The following is an 18,884-nucleotide window of genomic DNA, read 5'->3' as shown; positions in this document are numbered from 1 at the left end:
ATGATTTCGTGCCCATTTATGTGATTGGTGATTTTCCATAAAAACTTGTATTTACTTGAAAAGAGAAATCAAATATTTAAAAAGCACATATCGGTTTTTAAGTAAGCCTTGTGGCTAATTATTATTATGGTGATGTTTATCCAAAATGATTATTTGTATGTGGAAAGTGAATTAAATATTTAAAGGTACATTTTGATGTGGTTATTGGTTGTTGATGAAATGAAGAATGTTTTGTAAGTGATTTTTAAAGAAAAGTTATTTTTGAAAGTAATGTACCATATTTTATTTTAAATTTTGTTCTCGGGGAAAGTAACGCTTACTTAGCATGTTTTGTTAATCTCCACTGTTTCTTATGTGTTTCTTGAAAAAAATTGTGAACAAGGATTTATGAAGCTTGAAGTGAAAGAGCGCGTTAGAAGAAGAAGAGAATAAATGTAATAGATGTAATTGAAGTATTTGATGGTTTTGTGATTAGCATTGCATGTAGTCTTAATAGGTTAGATGTGGCGGTAGCACCCTATAAGTATTAGAATTTGAATTACGAATTATTTGAGACTTGAACTGAAGTACAATTTATAAGAAAATTTATTTTTAGCAATTCTATTTGTACTAAGTTTTGAATTATAATGTCGTTTAACGAAAGTTTTGGAAATCAAATTTTGGGGTGTTACACCACATATGCGCGCACTTCTCTCTCTCTCTCTCTCTCTCTCTCTCTATATATATATATATATATATATATATATATATATATATATATAACACCTACGAACTTAAAGGTCGAAGTCACAACAATGTGTGCACTGTATGGAAGGACAATGTACACGAGAAGTAAGGCCTAGAAGAAAACAAAATTAACCAACTTACACAAAATTACTATAATTCCACCACGCTTTTTTATTTTTATTTTTATTATTATTTTTTTAAATTGCTTCAATCTGGACGTTGATCTGATTTGAATCAATGGATGAGATTACATCCTATCTTTCACCTAAGATATATATATATATATATATATATATATATATATATATATATATATATATATATATATATATATATATATATATATATATATATATATATCTGGGTTGAGTTCACATGAGGACCACAATATATAGAAGACTGTGCGGACTGATTACGGGCACACATCAAATTAGTTTCATGCATACAATTTAATACACAATGACACACAAGAATACATGTAAACATCAGGTTTCGAACCCAAGCTCTATTAATAAACCTATGCACACGACATACAAACTGTGGCACACGATTACATTATGCCAGGCATACGACATTCAGACTAATGGCACATGACTACACCAGTCCACACAGTTCTCTATAATATAGTGATCCTCATTTGAACTCAACTATATATATATATATATATATATATATATATATATATATATATATATGTATATATATATGTATGTATATATATGTGATTTGTATGCTTAATGTGCGTGAGTTGTTGAAACTTAAGGTGCGCCATTTTAAAACCTTAGGTGCGTGTGTTTTGTACTTAAGGTGCGTTGCATTGGCCTATAGCTTTAGATGTGCGTGGTTTGTGTTCTTAAAGTGCTTTGTTTGTGTGCTTAAAGTGTGTGGTTTGTGCACTTAAGGTGATCCATTTTAATGCTTAAAGTGCGTCAACCACACAACCGCACGGAAAGCTTTAACCGCACCGTATATATATATATATATATATATATATATATATATATATATATATATATATAGAGGTTTCTAATCAGGTGTAAACAAAATGTTAGGTGTGGTTGTGTGGTCTTATTTACACCGTTAGATCATTAGCACTGCACGGCTGGGATTGTAACTGTGCAATCCTTTTTTTTACGGGATTTTCACGCTTTCTTAGGAAAGAAATTTTTTGTTTCGGGTTAATTGTGTAATATTATTCAATCAACGTTAATTGCAAAGATCCCTCTATGGGCGTTTTTATTTCAGACCACTGTCTACTGTACATAAGCCCTCGATGCCCGCGCTTTGCCCTCCGGTGGCTCCGACGGCCGGTCTGCGAAAGCCAGTGTCGAGAAATCAATTCCGTCGTTCGTGTGGTATGAGCGGCATCTCCTGCGAGTCGAAGAATCCCCAGCGCAGCCAACCCCAGCTGTGTGTGCCCCGGGTCTACCAGACGCAATGTCGGCCATCAGCCGTAAGCAGACTCCAAGCACCCGAACCGCTGGCAGTTCCACCGTCCCAGGTATGTCGTCTCCCAAAAAAAATGCTCACACATCCGTAAAAGTTATATTCAGATTTGCACACCAAAAAACCACCACACTACTTACAGTGTTGCTATCTTGCACCCCCTAATCATATTGATATTAACCCACCGCATTCATTGGGGAAGAATTCAAATCTGAAATCATAACCAAACGAATAAAAATGAAATTGAGTTCGGACTGGAATTTGGATACAACGTGTCGTAAAAGACAATTTGATTACGGATATATTACTATTCGTTAAGCAGCCGTGAACCATCATCTTCACAATATTTTTGCTGCTTAACAGTATACGCACAAGACCCCTAAAGAATGACTCCTTTAATCCCTTGAAATGCTCATACGTATAAACACACAAGCCTAAACACTTTAGCACAGAGGTCTGTAAAAACTGCTTCGAAACTGAATTCAACAGGAAATCCACACAATTGATTACCCCTCTGTACCATTCCCTGTCCCTTGCCCCCCCTAAACGCATAGTGGTGCTGTGCATACAGGTTCAACAACCCAAGTAAAAATATGAAACTGTAGGGGAAAGATGGCTAAATAACATTGCACGAGCACCAAGTAAAAAAAAAGGGAATAACAAAGTAAAGAACAACAAACCAGTCCCCATTCGAGACCAGTGAAATACTATTAAGGAAACTAAAAGTACGGCTGGGAGACGCGAAGAGTGCACAGCAATTCCGCAAGAGGGCAGCGACGCATGCAATGCGAGCAGACTGCAGACGAAAAGCAAATGCCGGCCAGAAACGTAGTCGGTGAGAAATTTAAAGTCGCCAATCCCCCGTGTTTAAAGGAAACGAATAAATACGGAAATAAATGAATAACCTAACAAGATTACCATACTACCCACCCTGGAAATGCAGTGCATAAGAAACGGCCGAAAGCACAACAAATAATATTGCTGTGCAACCAAAGAAGGCAAAAAATGCACAGTAACTCATAACCGTGAGATCATCTATGATCAATGGCCAGCAAGCAACCACACATTCACACCTAACAAATTATTCACACCTGACTAGAATTCTATATATATATATATATATATATATATATATATATATATATATATATATATATATATATATATATATATATATATATATATATATATATATATATATATATATATATATATATATATATATAGAAGAACGCTCATATGCGGCGGGGTCTTACGGTGCGACGGTGCGGTCAAATTCCAGAATACACCAACAGTGTTAACAATATGCACCAACAGTGTAATAAAAACACACCCCAATGAAATGTAATAAAACATCACAAAATACACCACAGACTCAAAAAAACACACTATATAACTCACCACCCCCAATGGTGTATTTCCGAATAGTGTATGGTGTTTTTACTCACACCTAATGGTGTGTGTTTGGTGATGTAGGGCTCTGTTTACTCTGTTTTGTGTGGTGTATTTCCTAATGTTGATGGTGCATATTTGGTGAACTATTGGTGTTGCCGCACCGTAAGAAATAACCGCACCGTAAGACACTGCCGCACCTGAACCCGCCTATATATATATATATATATATATATATATATATATATATATATATATATATATATATATATATATATATATATATAGAAGAGCGCTCATATGCGGGGGGGTCTTACGGTGCGGCGGTGCGGTCAAATTTCAGAATACACCAACAGTGTTAACAATATGCACCAACAGTGTAATAAAAACACACCCCAATGAAATGTAATAAAACATCACAAAATACACCACATACTCAAAAAAACACACCATATAACTCACCACCCCCATGGTGTATTTCCGAACAGTGTATGGTGTTTTTACTCACACCTAATGGTGTGGGTTTGGTGATGCAGGGCTCTGTTTACTCTGTTTTGTGTGGTGTATTTCCTAACGTTGATGGTGCATATTTGGTGAACTATTGGTGTTGCCGCACCGTAAGAAATAACCGCACCTGAACCCGCATATATATATATATATATATATATATATATATATATATATATATATATATATATATATATATATATATATATATATATATATATATATTGAATCTGGTGAGGTTACCTTTGTCAGGCAAGGTGGTGAGGCTTGATCTGGTACGTTTATTTATTTTTTTGGATGGATGAGATTAGTCTGATTTAGTGGCCACGTGCGTCTGATGTTTGTGCATATGGGGGTGTTGTTGTCGTTTTGATGGTGTCTTTATTAGGGTGTAATAATTGATAGCAGATTTTATGGACTTGTGCACCACTAATATGGTATTTTATGTGTTGATTAAATATATATTACTTCGCGTCTCTTCAATTGCCGTTGTCCGTCCGTTCCTCTCCCAATTGTATTTCTTCGCGTCTCCGGTGTTCTCTCCTTGTGCCTTCAGTTGACGGCACTCACTCCTCCAACACAATCTCCGGCGACGAGCATGGCAGGGTCTTCATCACGCCAACCCAAGCGTCTGAGGCGTGGATCTTCTGCTCACATTCCAGGTATCCCATCTGCTGTGTGTGTGTGTTCGGTTTGGCTTGTGCATATGGGGTCGGTGAGGTTGTTGCATGTGGGCGGCGCCGGGAGCTGTGTTGGGGGGTGGGTGATTTGCTTCGTTTTTAGGGTTTTAGTGGCGCTTTTTTTTTTTTTTTTTTTTTTTTTTTTTTTTTTTTTTTCTGGGGGGTTAGGCGGTTTAATAGCTTTGGGTGTGGCGTTTCTTGTGTTGCCGGTGGTGGGGTATGCGGGTTTACGGGGGTGTTTTTTTTTTTTTTTTTTTTTTTTTTTTTTTTTTTGTTTTTGTTTTTGGTGTTAATCTGCGGGTGGAATAAGGAACATGCAAAATACTGCTTGTTTAGGGTTTCCGGGTGGGGAGGATGGTTCACCGCGGGTGTTGTTGTCGTTTTTTAAGTTCCCGGGGTGGGGTGAGTTTGTGCGTTATATTATGGCGGCGTGTGCAATAACCATATTTTTGGTTGTGGCGTTTCCGGTTTGGGTTTACTGGTATTTATTTATATTTATATTTATTTTTCTTTTTCTTTTTATTTTTATTTTATTTTTATTTTATTTTTCTTTTTTTTTTTGGTGTAAAACTGCGGGGGGAATATGAAACATGCAAAATACTGCTTGTTCATGGTTTTCGGGTGGGAAGGATGGTTCACCGTGGGTGTTGTTTTCGTTTTTTTAGTTCCGAGGTTGTGGTGAGTTTGTGCGTTAAATTACGTCGGCGTGTGCAATAACCATATTTTTTGTTATGGCGTTCCCCGTGTAGCGTTTCTTGTGTTGGCGGTGGTGGGGTATGCGTGTTTACTGGTTTTTTTTTTTTTTTTTTTTTTTTTTTTTTTTTTTTTTTTTTTTTTTTTTCTTTTTTGTAAATCTCCGAGGGGAGTATCAACCATGCATAATACTGGTTATAAGGCTTTTCGGGGGGAGGATGGTTCATCGTGGTTTTTTTTTATTTTTTATTTTTTTTAAATTTTTTTTTATTTTGGTCCGGGGTGTGTTTGTGCATTATATCTTGTCGGCGTGTGCAATAACCATTTTGCCACTCTAATTCGTGTACTTGTGTATTCTGGTGTTTTCTATGTTTGACTAATTCATCTCTGTTCATCAATTTGCTATTGCTATTTTTGTTTTATTTCTTTTTGTTTTCCTTAATTTTGTTCTTCATCGAGTTCGTCACTTGAAGTTGAGTAAAGCATTTTGTAGCTTGCAATTTTGGAATTGATTGTGTTTATATGTAAATTCAGTTGCTTTTTTTTTTTTTTTGGGTATCTTTTTGATATTTATTCCATTGTTTTGTATTCTGATTAGAAAAGTTAGTTTTAGTCTAAATTCATAATAAAGTAGGAAAAATGTATCATAGAGGCAATGTGGTTTATGCTTTTTTTTTGTTGTTTGTTAGGAAAAAAATTCTGGTTAGCTTCCTATATTAAGTGTATATTTTTAGGGAGGTGAGATTGTGCATTATATCAAGTTGGGGTGTGCAATAACTATTTTTGTTTATATCAGGACTTCGGTAGTGTTTATTTCCGAGTTATATATGTTTTTGTTTTTGTTTTTCACTGTGCGTTTCACTATTTTTGTTATATTAAAAAATATGATATGCTGTGATGTTTTAAAATAAATTATGCATTGCTGCATCGGTAGGTCTCATCAAATTTGATTTCCTATTTAAATTCTAATTCTATTATAACCAAGCACGTTTTTTTTTTAATTTTTTTTAAGAGTTTTAACATTGTTGTTATATATTATGGTGGTTGTAATTTCTGTCACATCACATTGTTTTTCCCCTTTTAAATTTCGCTGTTAGGGTTAACTATGTTGGTTATTTTCTAGTAAGTATATACGTGTGAATGTGTTGTCCAACATTTCTTGTTTGAATTTTAGTTATTAATATTATTACTTTTTTTATTATTGTTTTTACTGTGTGTGCTGGTTGCCTACATGGTGCTTGTGTTGCCAATGTGTTTTTTGAATATTTTCTTTATATTCTTTTGACAAATTTAATGAGTGTTAACATTATTGTTATATAATGTTTGTTATAATTTATGAATCACGTCACGTGTTTTTTCCATGTTATTAAATTTCTTTTAAAATTCTTTAAATGCGTTGGTTATAAAACAGTATTTGTTAAAATGATTCGGCCAACAAATTTTTTAAAGATTAAAGGTCTGTGCATATAACACATGGGGCCTATGCAGTACTTTTTTTTTTTTTTTTTTTTTTGTGTGCAAGTTTTACTGCGTGTGCTGAATGATTGCATGGTGTATGCCTTTGACATTGCATTTTTTGTAAGATTTTTTTAATTCATTTCACAAATTTTATGAGTTTTAACATTATTGTTATATAATGTGTGGTTATTGTTTATGAATCAACAAACGTTTTTTTTTTTTTCGTGCTATTAAAACTCATGGGTCAATGTCAGTTTTGTTTTGTTTTTTTTTTTTTTTTAATATTATGTTTACTATGTGTGCTGGTTGATTGTATGGTCGTTGCGTTTGACATTGTGTTTTTTTTTTTTTTTTTTTTTTTTAATATAATGTTGGTTATAATTTATGTATCAATACACGTTTTTTTTTTTTCATGTTTTTAAAATTATTTGAATGTGTTAGTTATTAAACAGTAATCGTATGTTTTAAAATGATTCGGCCAACAAATCTTTTAAAAATTACAGTTATTAATATTTATACATCTTATATTTTCCGTAGTCTGTGTGCATTTTGGAAAACTGGTGTGTGTCCACTCCATGCAGTACGGTGTTTAGGTCTGTGCATATAACACCAATTCAGAATTCTTGATACACTTTGTTTTTATATCTTTTGTTATGTAGTTTTTTTTTTTTTTTTTTTTTTTTTTTTTTTTTTACACGCCCGTGTGTGTGTGATTTTTTTTTTAAACATTGCTTTGTGGTATTGTTGGCCTATTTGGATACTCTTTCATATTTTATGTCTGTTGCGTTACCTCTTGTCTCGTTGTTTTCATTGTAGCGAACGATGGAGAGGCGTTTGAATCCCCGCCTGTTGTGGGTTCGTCTGTTGTGCATCGAGGTCAACTAGTCCACCCCGTTGTGGTGCCGACCACTGTTCAAGTTCAGTCACCCCCTGCCGGGGTGCAAAGTGGGTCTCCCCCAGTTCCTCCGGTCGCGGAGGTGGTTATTCCGTCTCTTTATACTCGTGGATCGCCTAGACATTTGGTGTCTCAATTTAAACATTTCAGTGCTTGCCAACGTAAAGCAGTGAAGCAAATTGGATTGGGGGATTTGTTGAAATTTGAGGTGGAAGATTTTCCCAAGCGGTTGAGTCGGTGGCTGTTAGATCAGTTTGATCATTCCAACATGTCTGTGCGTTGGACAATGGTGAACTACTGACTGTCACAAAGGGTGCTGTCCATGCCACTTTGGGGTTGCCACGTGCAGGTGTTGCTATTACCAAAAGGCCTAAAGACGATGTTAGCGACATTCTCAAAGAGTGGCGTTCCAAATTCGAGGTTTCGAATCATTCTGTGACGTTGGTTAAGATAGGGAACATGTTGCGTACCCCGTCTTGTTTGGAGGGTGATGTTTGGTTTAAGCACCACTTAGCTGTGCTGGCCGCTAGTATTTTTGGATCCCCGATGAAGAATGGTTATGCCAATTAGCTTGTTTTCCATCATTTTGAAGATGTGGATGAGATAAAAAACCTTAATTGGTGCAAGTTTGTGTTGGACTGTTTGGTGGAGGAGCAGACTAAGTGGTTTGTTGACCGGTCTAAGCCCTTTGCTGGGCCTGCTCTTATGTTGGTGGTATGATATTCAATACTGTAATATATTTTGGTGTTAGTCGTGTGCGTCTATTTTGTGTATTCGGTGCAAGTTTCAAATTTGTTTCCGGGTTTAGCTTCTGTATGTTGACAGGGTTGTGCAGTCGGATAGGGTCGTTCCTCGGGCGTTCCCTTCGTTCTGAGGGTGGATTATGGGTCTTCTCAAAGCTCGTGAGCTAGCTGAGGTGGGGGTTGGGAGGTTTGGTGTTGGGAGTATAGTTGGGCTTTTTGTTCCCCCGGTTGGCCGTAGTGCTCCACGTGTTTCTGCTCCTGCTGCCCCCCAGGTCTTTTTTCTTTATGAAATTCTTTGTCTTCTAGTTCCTAATAGGTGTATGCATTATGCCATTAAGTGTGTGCGCCTTTAGTGATTCAAGTACAGTGATGCCATATTTTGTTTGTGATTATTCACATTTTCGTACATATGTTACTAGATGTGTGCGAATTAGAGAGTCAACTATCTTGTTGTCTTTCGGTGGTCGTGTATTATTTTTCTCCCCTTGTTTTATATGATTCACGGTTACACGCTTATTATTGTGTGCGTTTCTATGCGTTTGTTCGTGCTGATTTATGGTTGTACATGGTATGGTTTTTTTTAATGCTTTTTCACTAGTCGTTTTAGTTTTTCCTTTTTTTGAAAATTGTAATAAAGGCTGTTGTGTTTAACATGCAATTGCGTTTTAAATGCGCTTATATGGTAATATTTTTTATATTTTTATGGCCATTTTTATAATTCTTGAATTCGTTGAAATTGTTCAGGCGCCTGGGGAATTGTTTGTTGCGAAGATGTGCTCATTAGACGCTGCGTTGGATGATGTTGTGCAATTTGTTGGGGTTCACCCTCAATGCTCCACCCGCACTGATAGCGTTTTGCGTGTATTAACCGGTGGACGGAAGATTATTTCTATGTTTGAGACCCATGCATCTACAGAGCTAGTTGGCGTTGCAAATACGGCCGGTGTCACGCCGAATAGTGGAGATGAGATTTGGAGTAACCCAGAGAGCTTTCAGGTTGTGGATGATGCGGTTAGGGCGGTACAAGATGGTAGCCATCCCTCAGCAGTTCCACATACGGGACCATGTGTTGTTGATGAGCAGGTGGGGCCTATTATTGATGGTGCCGAGGGTGTGCCACCAAAGCATGATCCGGTGTCTGTGCATGAGTCATCGGGGGGTCATGTGGTCGAACCCCAAGTTGCTGTATGTATGCTTGTGTACAAGCACATGAAAGTTAAGCGGGTGTAGGTTGTATGTTGATGGTATACACTTTTTTTGTGGCTACACCTGCCAGTGGCCTTTTTTTTTTTGTTGATTGTTAACTGTGGTATGTTAGTTGTTTCGCATGGTATTGTACTTTCTGTGTGGTGCATATGTGTTGTATAACAGTTGTTCCTACCTTACTAACTGCTAATGGGCATTAATTTTTGGTTTGTCACACATAAATTCTTCTTGCTAATACCCACTGCTCATTTTATTGTTCTTTCTGCGTTTATTAGGGATGTGATGACGGTTCGTCGTTCAGTTATGGATTGTCCCAAGATCTCCCTACCCAATGTTGGGAGGAGGTGGATGCAATTGTGCGCGAATATGTGGGTGATACTTCAAATGTTCCATCCGGGGGTAGTAGGTCTGCACCTTGTGTACCTGTAAGTATTAGTGTGGATGCCGTTTTGTTACCAGTATACCTATTTTTGGCCCACAATTATTTCGTCAATCTCAATCCTCTCTGACCCACAACGATGTTGGTAATAGGTGCGTGCGTTGGAACACCAACTCTCAGTTGCGCCAAAAGCACAGTCCATTGGGGGTGCCGTTACGGACGGGGTCGTGACTGCACGTGGGCGGGGTGTACGTAGTACAACCTCTCAGAATGTATTTTCGACTCCTCCTGAGGTATTGTTGTCGCCCTGGTTTCGTCTTGCCCACGCTTTTTATAAAAATTTTTATACATACTTATCCATCTCTGGGTTGTTCCCATGTCGTAGCAAAACACTACGCTCGGTCCGTGCAAGGGCGTGGTATCCGGTCTGCCAATGCGTGCTGCACCAGTCAAGGCTTCACGGCCTGTAGTGCACGATGTCGGTGCTTTGCGCACAATCGATTTCAATTCGTATGCGCCCCTCACGCGGACTCGCGCTGCCAATATGCATGTTGCCAATAATGTTGATCCTCAAGCGGTCTATGATTGGGTTGCTCGTACTGCTAATGTTGACTTGTAAGTATTTTTGCTTTCTTACATTTCGTCTTTCGGGGGTTTCGACGTATTATGTTTTTTAATTTATTGCTTATAATGTTTCAGGACGGCAGAATTATTTAACTACTGTGGCCGTTCTGCTCGTCAGTGCGACTTTCTGTCATTGTTGGGGGGAAACCAAGTGCTTGTGGGTGTGTTGAGTGCTTGGTCCTGCATTTTGAATGCCCGTGAGAGGTCCAAACCCGTTGGGGCACCAAAGCGGTTATTTGCATCCCCAACCACAACGGTTAGCCAATCCTCGTTTGGATAGTCGCATCTTTTTCCCGTACAAACCGTTTCATCGATAACTCATTTGCGGATGGGGTATCTCTTGCCAAGTACCGGGATACCCCGTCTGTGTTGGTATTTATTTATCCTTATTATTTGTTGGTGTTTTACTTTTAAACAAATGGCCCTCCGTTATATTATAGTCATCATGGTATCGATTTGTCGTTTTGACCATTTATTTACTTTTTACAGAGAGATGTCCTATCGGTCTTCTTTGAGGATGCTGGTTATCCGGAACTTTATGTAAAGGTGTTGCAACTAATCCCAAGGAGAGTCCGAATGTCATGGCGTGATACAAAAAATAAGGTGGATTGTGGTGTTTTTGCTATGCGTCATATGGAGACGTACATTGGTCAGTCTATTGCTTCCTGGGATTGCGGTCTTAGCCGGGGTGACGCGCGGGCTTTGCTCTCCCTCCGTGTGCGGTATGTTTATGAAATTCTTATGTTTCATAGAAATACGCGTCGCCAAATCATTGTCAACAGTGTTGCTGGTGCTCAGTGACTGAAAGGTGGTGAATGGAAAATGTATAACTGGCAGTTGTTTACCGCATCTACATTTTTTGCATACTTTAAAGTTTTTGGATTTTTTAAATAGTTGGATATTTTGCTCAGTGCGCAAACATTACTCATCCATTTTTCAATATTTAGCTCTCTATTTCGGGTAGTTCTGTATTCCGTTGCTTATGTTGTTCGTGCAGTGTACTATTCATGCCTGCTACTGTTTACATTAGTAGTGCATCTACCGCTTTGTATTAAGTAACACAACCAATTGCCGTTAAACATATTCCCTACCCCCCTCTCACATGTCTGCACGCATCAGTATTCGAAGTTGCACATAAAATATCATTGAAACTTTGAATCTAGGTACGTGTTTATGGTCTATCCCAACGTTTGCTACGACTCTAACATTAACTCGCACGCACTGGCCAACTTACACTTATAAATTTAATAACATGTTCGCTTAAACATCCACGTTACTTTTTAAATCAATTCGAACAGTCCATTTACACTTGTTATCGTCTGCCAAAACTTTATTAATTACATTTTTAGTATGGAATTTGGTATTATTGCGATTTCATTATGTGCTAAATCTCATGCTCCGTCTGGAACATTCACTTGCACACGCTCAAACACACTTCCAACGTTTCATTGCTCTCTTCTAACACTCTTTTGTGTCCGCTAGTTATTTCGTCCGTAACACGTAAGTATTTTCCTTATATATTTGAACGTTACATTGTCTTATTCTGTCGCATTCACGTAGTTTATTTTTTTTTTCTTTTCTATATTGCATTTTAAAACGCTGCTAGTGCATGTCCGTATCGGTGCTCATGCTACAACTATAACGGGTTCGCGCGCTTGGTTAAGCACAACCTAAAGATTTATAAACTGTCCATTCACAGGTTCACAAATGTGTGTTATATTTTAAATTTAACATTGATCCCCACGTTTGCTATGAAACTAACATTAACCCATACTTATAAAATACAAAACATGCTCAATTAAACATGCACTTTTTTGGTACTCAATTCAAAGGGTCCATTTGCACTTGTTACTGTTTGCGAAAACTTTATCTTTTCCATTTTTTTAAACGGCATTTCGGTATTTTCCTGCCTACATGGTAAACAAATGATGGTGAGGCGACTATAACAATCACTTGCACATGCTACCAAACACTAACAATGTTTCCTACCTCCCTACTTAAAATTTTTTTAATTCGCTAATCATTTGTACTTTAACTCTTTAGTATTTTCCTTATTTATTCGCACGTTTCGTTGTTTTATTTAGTCGAATTCATGTGGTTTAATAGTTTTCTTTTTTATACTGGTTTTTTAAACACTACTAGTGCATGTCTGTACAAGACCCTTTCGTAGTATCAATGCCAATGGATTCACAAATTCATGCCTATACCAAATGAAATTAATTACTCTAACTGCGCAATGCACACAACCACCAGGATACTTGCAAATTAGCTTCCCATATCATACAAAAAACCTTAGAATTTCAAAAAACACTCATTATTCAGATGTTTGTACTTCTCTTAATAATTAAAAACGGACTAATGGTTTAACTACTTTCGTGGGCAGCTTCAGCTATTATGGCTGTCGGCCACTCCACATGTTTTGCATGTGCGTTTTTTCTTATAATGCTTTGTCATTGCCGCCTCCCTTGCTAATTTCATTCGTTTGCCAGACCCTTTGGTTTTTGCTACTGGAGCTGGATGCACTTCTATCGTCTTTGGGGTTACGACACCGCAATACGACTCCATTATTGCACGCTTCCCACTTGCATTCACCTCAGGTTCTTCTTCATCCCCGAATGTTGCTTCAAACTCTTCCATGCACAGTCTCAACTCCTTCATTTTTTGGGGTACTCCTTTAGCCTTGCCCAAACATCTATGAAATATATTCATTAGTTGTCCTTCCTCATTGTTGCTGTGCCCCAAAGTCTTGTTACCGTTCTGTTTATCTGTGTCCCGATCAGTGGGGGAGTGCTTCACGGCCTCTCGCGTCCATCGGGGTGTAATATGTTGTGGGGGGATGTCATCGATACGTTCATCTTTGAGTACGACAAAAGCATGGCTACAAAGGAGGCCAACTCGTGCATACATTCTGCATGTGCATGCTATGTTGCTCCCATTTTGCACTATAACTGTGTATCGTTGCTCGTGTTCATCCTCAACCACATATGTCTTTAACCGTTCTGCCTCAGTGAATGAACGAACTCGACATTTAAAACACCCTGCACTTATTTCCTTTTGGACCTCATAAAAAATAGTCAACGTGTATACTCTTGCGGCAGATAGCTCTATTCGTAGTTGTGTCTCAAAAACTGGTGTATGTCCGATGCAACTTGCGGTCAGTTCTAGGTTGTTCTTTCGTTGTTTTCTTACCGCACGCTCGAAACGGGTGAAAAATTCTACCAGGCATAGGTGCTTGTTCATGTTACCCTGGAAAATCCTATTCCCTGCCTCTGAACGAGAGGTGGTACGTAGTAACCCACCCATGAACACATCATCGCAAAATGCGGGCACCCATGACGCACGCTCCTCGTACATACGGGTTAGCCATCGATTTTCATTTAGGTTGTATTTCCCAATTACAGATTTCCACCCAATCTCGAATTCTGTTCTCGTTGCTTTCTCGTTCCACACGGCACTATTCAATGCCCTCCGGAACTCATTATTCTTTGACATCTCAGCCCCCACTTTCTCGCTAACCTTAGTCATTATGTGCCGCATACAGTAACAGTGACGACTACCTCCAAACACATTTGCGATTGCAATTTTCATCGTTGGGTCTTGATCGGTTATTATTATAGGTGGTGCAGTCCCCATTGCGTTCTTGAAGTGTTTTAATACCCAACTGTACGACTCCACGTCCTCCTTATCAATCAGGGCCGCTGCAAATGTCACACATCGTTTGTGGTTGTCTACTCCAGTGAATGGGACAAACACAAGGTGGTACCTGATTCCATTACATAGCAATTAATCGGACGTTACATAGTTGGCAAAAACAATCAAACGCACACATTGCACACATTGCACACACATTCACAAACATACTATAGTCTCGCACAGACTAACAACCCCATCACAGACAGCCCTAAAATTAAATTATACGTTGTTTCGTATACATACACGCACCGTGCGAGTGAAGAACTCACTTACACACACGCACAACCCTTCTTAACATGCACATCGTACTATTTACTTCCTGTATATGTCGCTTCATAAACATAACCTCATCCTATGCCACAAATTAAAATTTACACACACATCTATTTAAATTATCTCGCTCATACCTATTTGTTTTGTACGTTGCATCAAAGGATACCACGTCCCCGAACGCACCGTAGTTTTTCCTTGCCATACCATCCGCCTAGAAGACACGAGCTAATTGATCATTTGCGTTCACCTCGTATTCAAAATACATATCATCACAATCTATTTTCTGTTCAAGATAGTTTGATATAACCATTTGCACATCTCCCCACTTCATGTACGCTAATAGCTCTCTTCGGTAATTCTTAAAGTCCTGTTGCGTCGCACCAACGTTCTCCGGACCACCTACAATCTCGGCATATATGTCGAAACTTTTGCTTGCACCAACGTTTGCTTTTTCACACTTAGTAATGAATTCTTGGTGTGCAATCTCCAATTTGCGATTCACTTTCATAAATGGTTTATGACTTTCCTCGCACAAACAATGTGTGTGTCTTTCTTCAAATTTGTGAACCTTATTTCTCCCGTCCGAAATTATCTTCATTACAATCCTAGCGCCGCAACCAACTCTATTAGTGGTCCGCCTTCGCTTCTTCTTCGAACCCCCTCCTTCACCCAATGTTTCTTTGCCCCTAGTCTCCTTAAACCCTTGCCGCGAACACACAACATCCTTTTTCAGAACAATACCAAAATTGTTCTTTTTATCCGAACTTCGACGCACATCAAATCCGGTTGTTGCGGCATACATCGTATAAAATTGGATTCCATCTTCCAGTGTATTAAACATTTGACCTTCAAATGGTTTCAGGTTACGGTCGCATTCTGTATACCAATATTTCGTACCTCCAGGGCTAATATCCATTCTACAATCCGTTTCTGATTCGTTTGCACCAATGTCCTCTGCACTGCACACACCTATAACATATGTTTCATTAACATATTAATAGTAAACAACAAGTAATCTGTTCAGCATCAAAATAATTAGTCTATACGTATGGGTTTGTAATCCATTGCACATACTAATTATCTGCATTGCTTTAACCAAAGGCATAACTTGCACATGTTACGACCCTCCGATGCACAAGCCGTAAAACATACGCCCAACAACCGTGTTAATAACTACACTTGGCTTAGTAAATCAGTCGCAAAGGATGAAACAATTTTTAAAAACCAAACGAATTTGCGTGTGATTTCAACACTGCACAAGGAAAATGATATGCAGTGTAATTAAAGCAGTATTTCACAAGGAAAATAGCTCTTCCACACTCAACACATATAGTGTATGCTCTAATTTATAAATGTATTCGTCAAGATATCTCCAAAAAAAAAAAAAAAAAAACGCCACAACCTTCTTGAAAACAACAAACGACATTTGCACACTCCATCATTATATATCGCAGACCTCACTAATGAATTACAAGTCGGGGATAAAAAAAACCAAAAAAAAAAAAAAACCATCTCCGGGAAAAAAAATTAAATAACCCCGTGAACCATCCGATTAACACAACACTCCATCAACCAAAACAACACCCCCAACAACACCACCACGCCGGTAAAATACAAAAACACATAAACAAGGAAAAAAAATAAACAATACATAGAACCCAAAACACCTCCTTCATAAAAATATTCTAAGTAAACGCCACCCTCATGCACTCATTAGACACCCACGCTTTGAAATGCACTAACTTGCACACAAATGCATCCCGACGCACAGACCCATAATAATATACGCACACCACTATTAAAGCATAATATAGTTCGCAAACAGATGCACATACCTGTGTCCGGTAGCACCATCACTGTGGCCGTTGATGTCAAACAATCCTTGCACGTTGAGGCTGTTTGGCGAATGCTTGCGGTCAGAGGGTCACCAGCGTATCAATAATAATATAATACCGTTAATAAATAATTCTTTCCCACAAATCAGTTGCTAATCATGGAATATATTCCAATTTATTTGTAACCATAAATATCTATTGTATTACAATTACTTATTCACCCTTATGCATAGACTACTACATAAAATGCATACAAAATCTATTTCAATCTCAGCCTTTAATATGCAATGATCTAATGGATATGATTAGATCTCGTCAACTCATTTATCTATGTGACCTCATGGGATCCGGAGCCTATATATATATATATATATATATATATATATATATATATATATATATATATATATATATATATATATATATATAGAATTAGGTTCTGGTGCGGTTAGAGTGCTCAGGTGCCGTTGTGCGGTTTAATTTGGCCCATTCATCTCGCTTAAATCAACGTCCAGGATTTCAAAATTTTTTTAAAAAAATGCGGTGGCAATTTTGTAATTTTTGAATCTAGGTCAAAATTAATGTGAGCGGTTCTGTGATTAATGTGCGTGAGTTTTGTATATATGATGCGTGAGTCTTGTGCATAAGGTGCGTAAGTTTTGTACTTAATGTGCGTGAGGTTGTGCTTAATGTGAGTAGTTGGTAAAACTTAAAGTGTGGCCTTTTGTGTTTAAGGTGCGTGAGATTTGTTCTTAATATAAGTGGAGTTTGTGCTTAATTTGCGTAGGGTTTATGCTTAATGTGTGTGAGGTTAGTGATTAATGTCAGTAATTGTTGAATCTTAATGTCTATGAGTTAATACTTAAAGTGCGTGGGTTTTGTGCTTAATGTGCGTGAGATTGTGCTTAATGTGCGTGAGTTTTGTACTTAATGTGCGTGAGTTTGTGCTTAATGTCAGTAGTTGTTGAAACTTAAGGTCTGTGAGTTAATACTTAAATGCGTGGGTTTTGTGCTTAATGTGCGTGAGATTGTGCTTAATGTGCGTGAGTTTGTGCTTAAGATCTAACACTTAAAGGTACGTGGCTTTCTTCTAGACACGCCACTACAAGAAATTTTACATTTAGTGACAACAGAAGTTGTCACCGAAACTATCAATTTTGGTCACTATTGAAATTAGTGACCAATTTTTGAAGTCGTCACCTGTCGTCACTATATCCTCCTTCACTATTGTAGTAGTGAAGACTTTTGAAAAAAGTTGTCACAATTACTCACTACTTTTGTGACAATATTTACTTACACTAAAAGTAATATTTGAGTGATAACGATAGTTGTCACAATAAATGTATAATTTGAGACCAAATATGTTATTACAAAAAAATGATCTAGTGACAACACTTTAGTCACAATAGTTGTACTTATTGTTCAATAAATTAGGTTGAACTCGGGGTAAACTCAGTTGACCCCACCCTACCCCGGGACTAGACATTGCTCGACCTACGCCTTGCCTATTTGGATCGATTCGGACTTGTGACCTCAACTCTTATACCAATTGATATATTTTAGCGATGCACTATGCTTACTTCCCAGTAGGTCACCCATCTTGTAAGTAAAGCACGCTTAACCTTGGAGTTCTTTGGTTATCTGTTGTCATATCCTTCAAAGCTAATTAGTGATAAGCATGAGCTTTTTAACATTTGTATTAGAATGAATTGAAACAATTTGACTTGTGGAATTGTTTGTTAGATAGCTCCCGTAAATGATAATGAACTTATATGTCAGAAAAAGAAAATTATTCTCAAAAAATAAAATGTATTTAATTTTCAAATTACATTTATTTTAAGAATCACTAACTAGTTGCATTTTAATTGATCATAATATTTAATATTTAGTTCACAACAAATTACTTTGGCAACAACTTGAATGCAATTTTAGTGGCAAACATTAATTACAACATAACTTCACACAAATATTATTCTATTTAATTATAGTGCATGACAAAATCATTGTAACAAATAATTACTCGTCACAATTATTAATACATTAGTGACAAAACTTGAATTCAGCACAATTATTGTTACAATTTAGTAATTTTTGTTAGGAAATAATAGAGCGTCACAAATTAAATATTTCTGACAATCGTATCTCATTTCTAATTGTATTTTTATTGACAAAAAAGAGTTGTCACAGATATATAAAACAGAGTGACCAACAACTATTTGTCACAAAAAGTACCAAAATTTGTGTGCCACACTATATTTTGTCACAATTACTTCTGTTCCCACTATAATTATAATGCCGCCAAAACACACATACATTTAGTGACAACAAATAGTG

At 37.4% G+C, this 18,884-nt stretch overlaps 1 protein-coding gene across 1 annotated transcript; it reads right to left on the bottom strand.

Annotated features, from left to right (window-relative positions):
• Positions 1–13,134: 13,134 nt before the first annotated feature.
• On the bottom strand, positions 13,135–14,382 carry LOC109189859 (protein FAR-RED IMPAIRED RESPONSE 1-like). The gene has a single exon (XM_019340483.1). The coding sequence runs from the start codon at positions 14,380–14,382 to the stop codon at positions 13,135–13,137; it is 1,248 nt and encodes a 415-aa protein (XP_019196028.1).
• Positions 14,383–18,884: the final 4,502 nt, after the last annotated feature.

This window comes from Ipomoea nil, unplaced genomic scaffold, assembly GCF_001879475.1.
Source record: "Ipomoea nil cultivar Tokyo-kokei standard unplaced genomic scaffold, Asagao_1.1 scaffold1566, whole genome shotgun sequence".
Taxonomy (NCBI): domain Eukaryota; kingdom Viridiplantae; phylum Streptophyta; class Magnoliopsida; order Solanales; family Convolvulaceae; genus Ipomoea; species Ipomoea nil.
Note: the sequence above shows the minus strand (reverse complement) of the source record. Positions and strands in the feature narration are given on the sequence as shown.

Coding starts and splice junctions, on each gene's coding strand:
- LOC109189859 (XM_019340483.1), bottom strand. CDS start 14,382: ATGGGGACTGCACCACCTATAATAATAACCGATCAAGACCCAACGATG.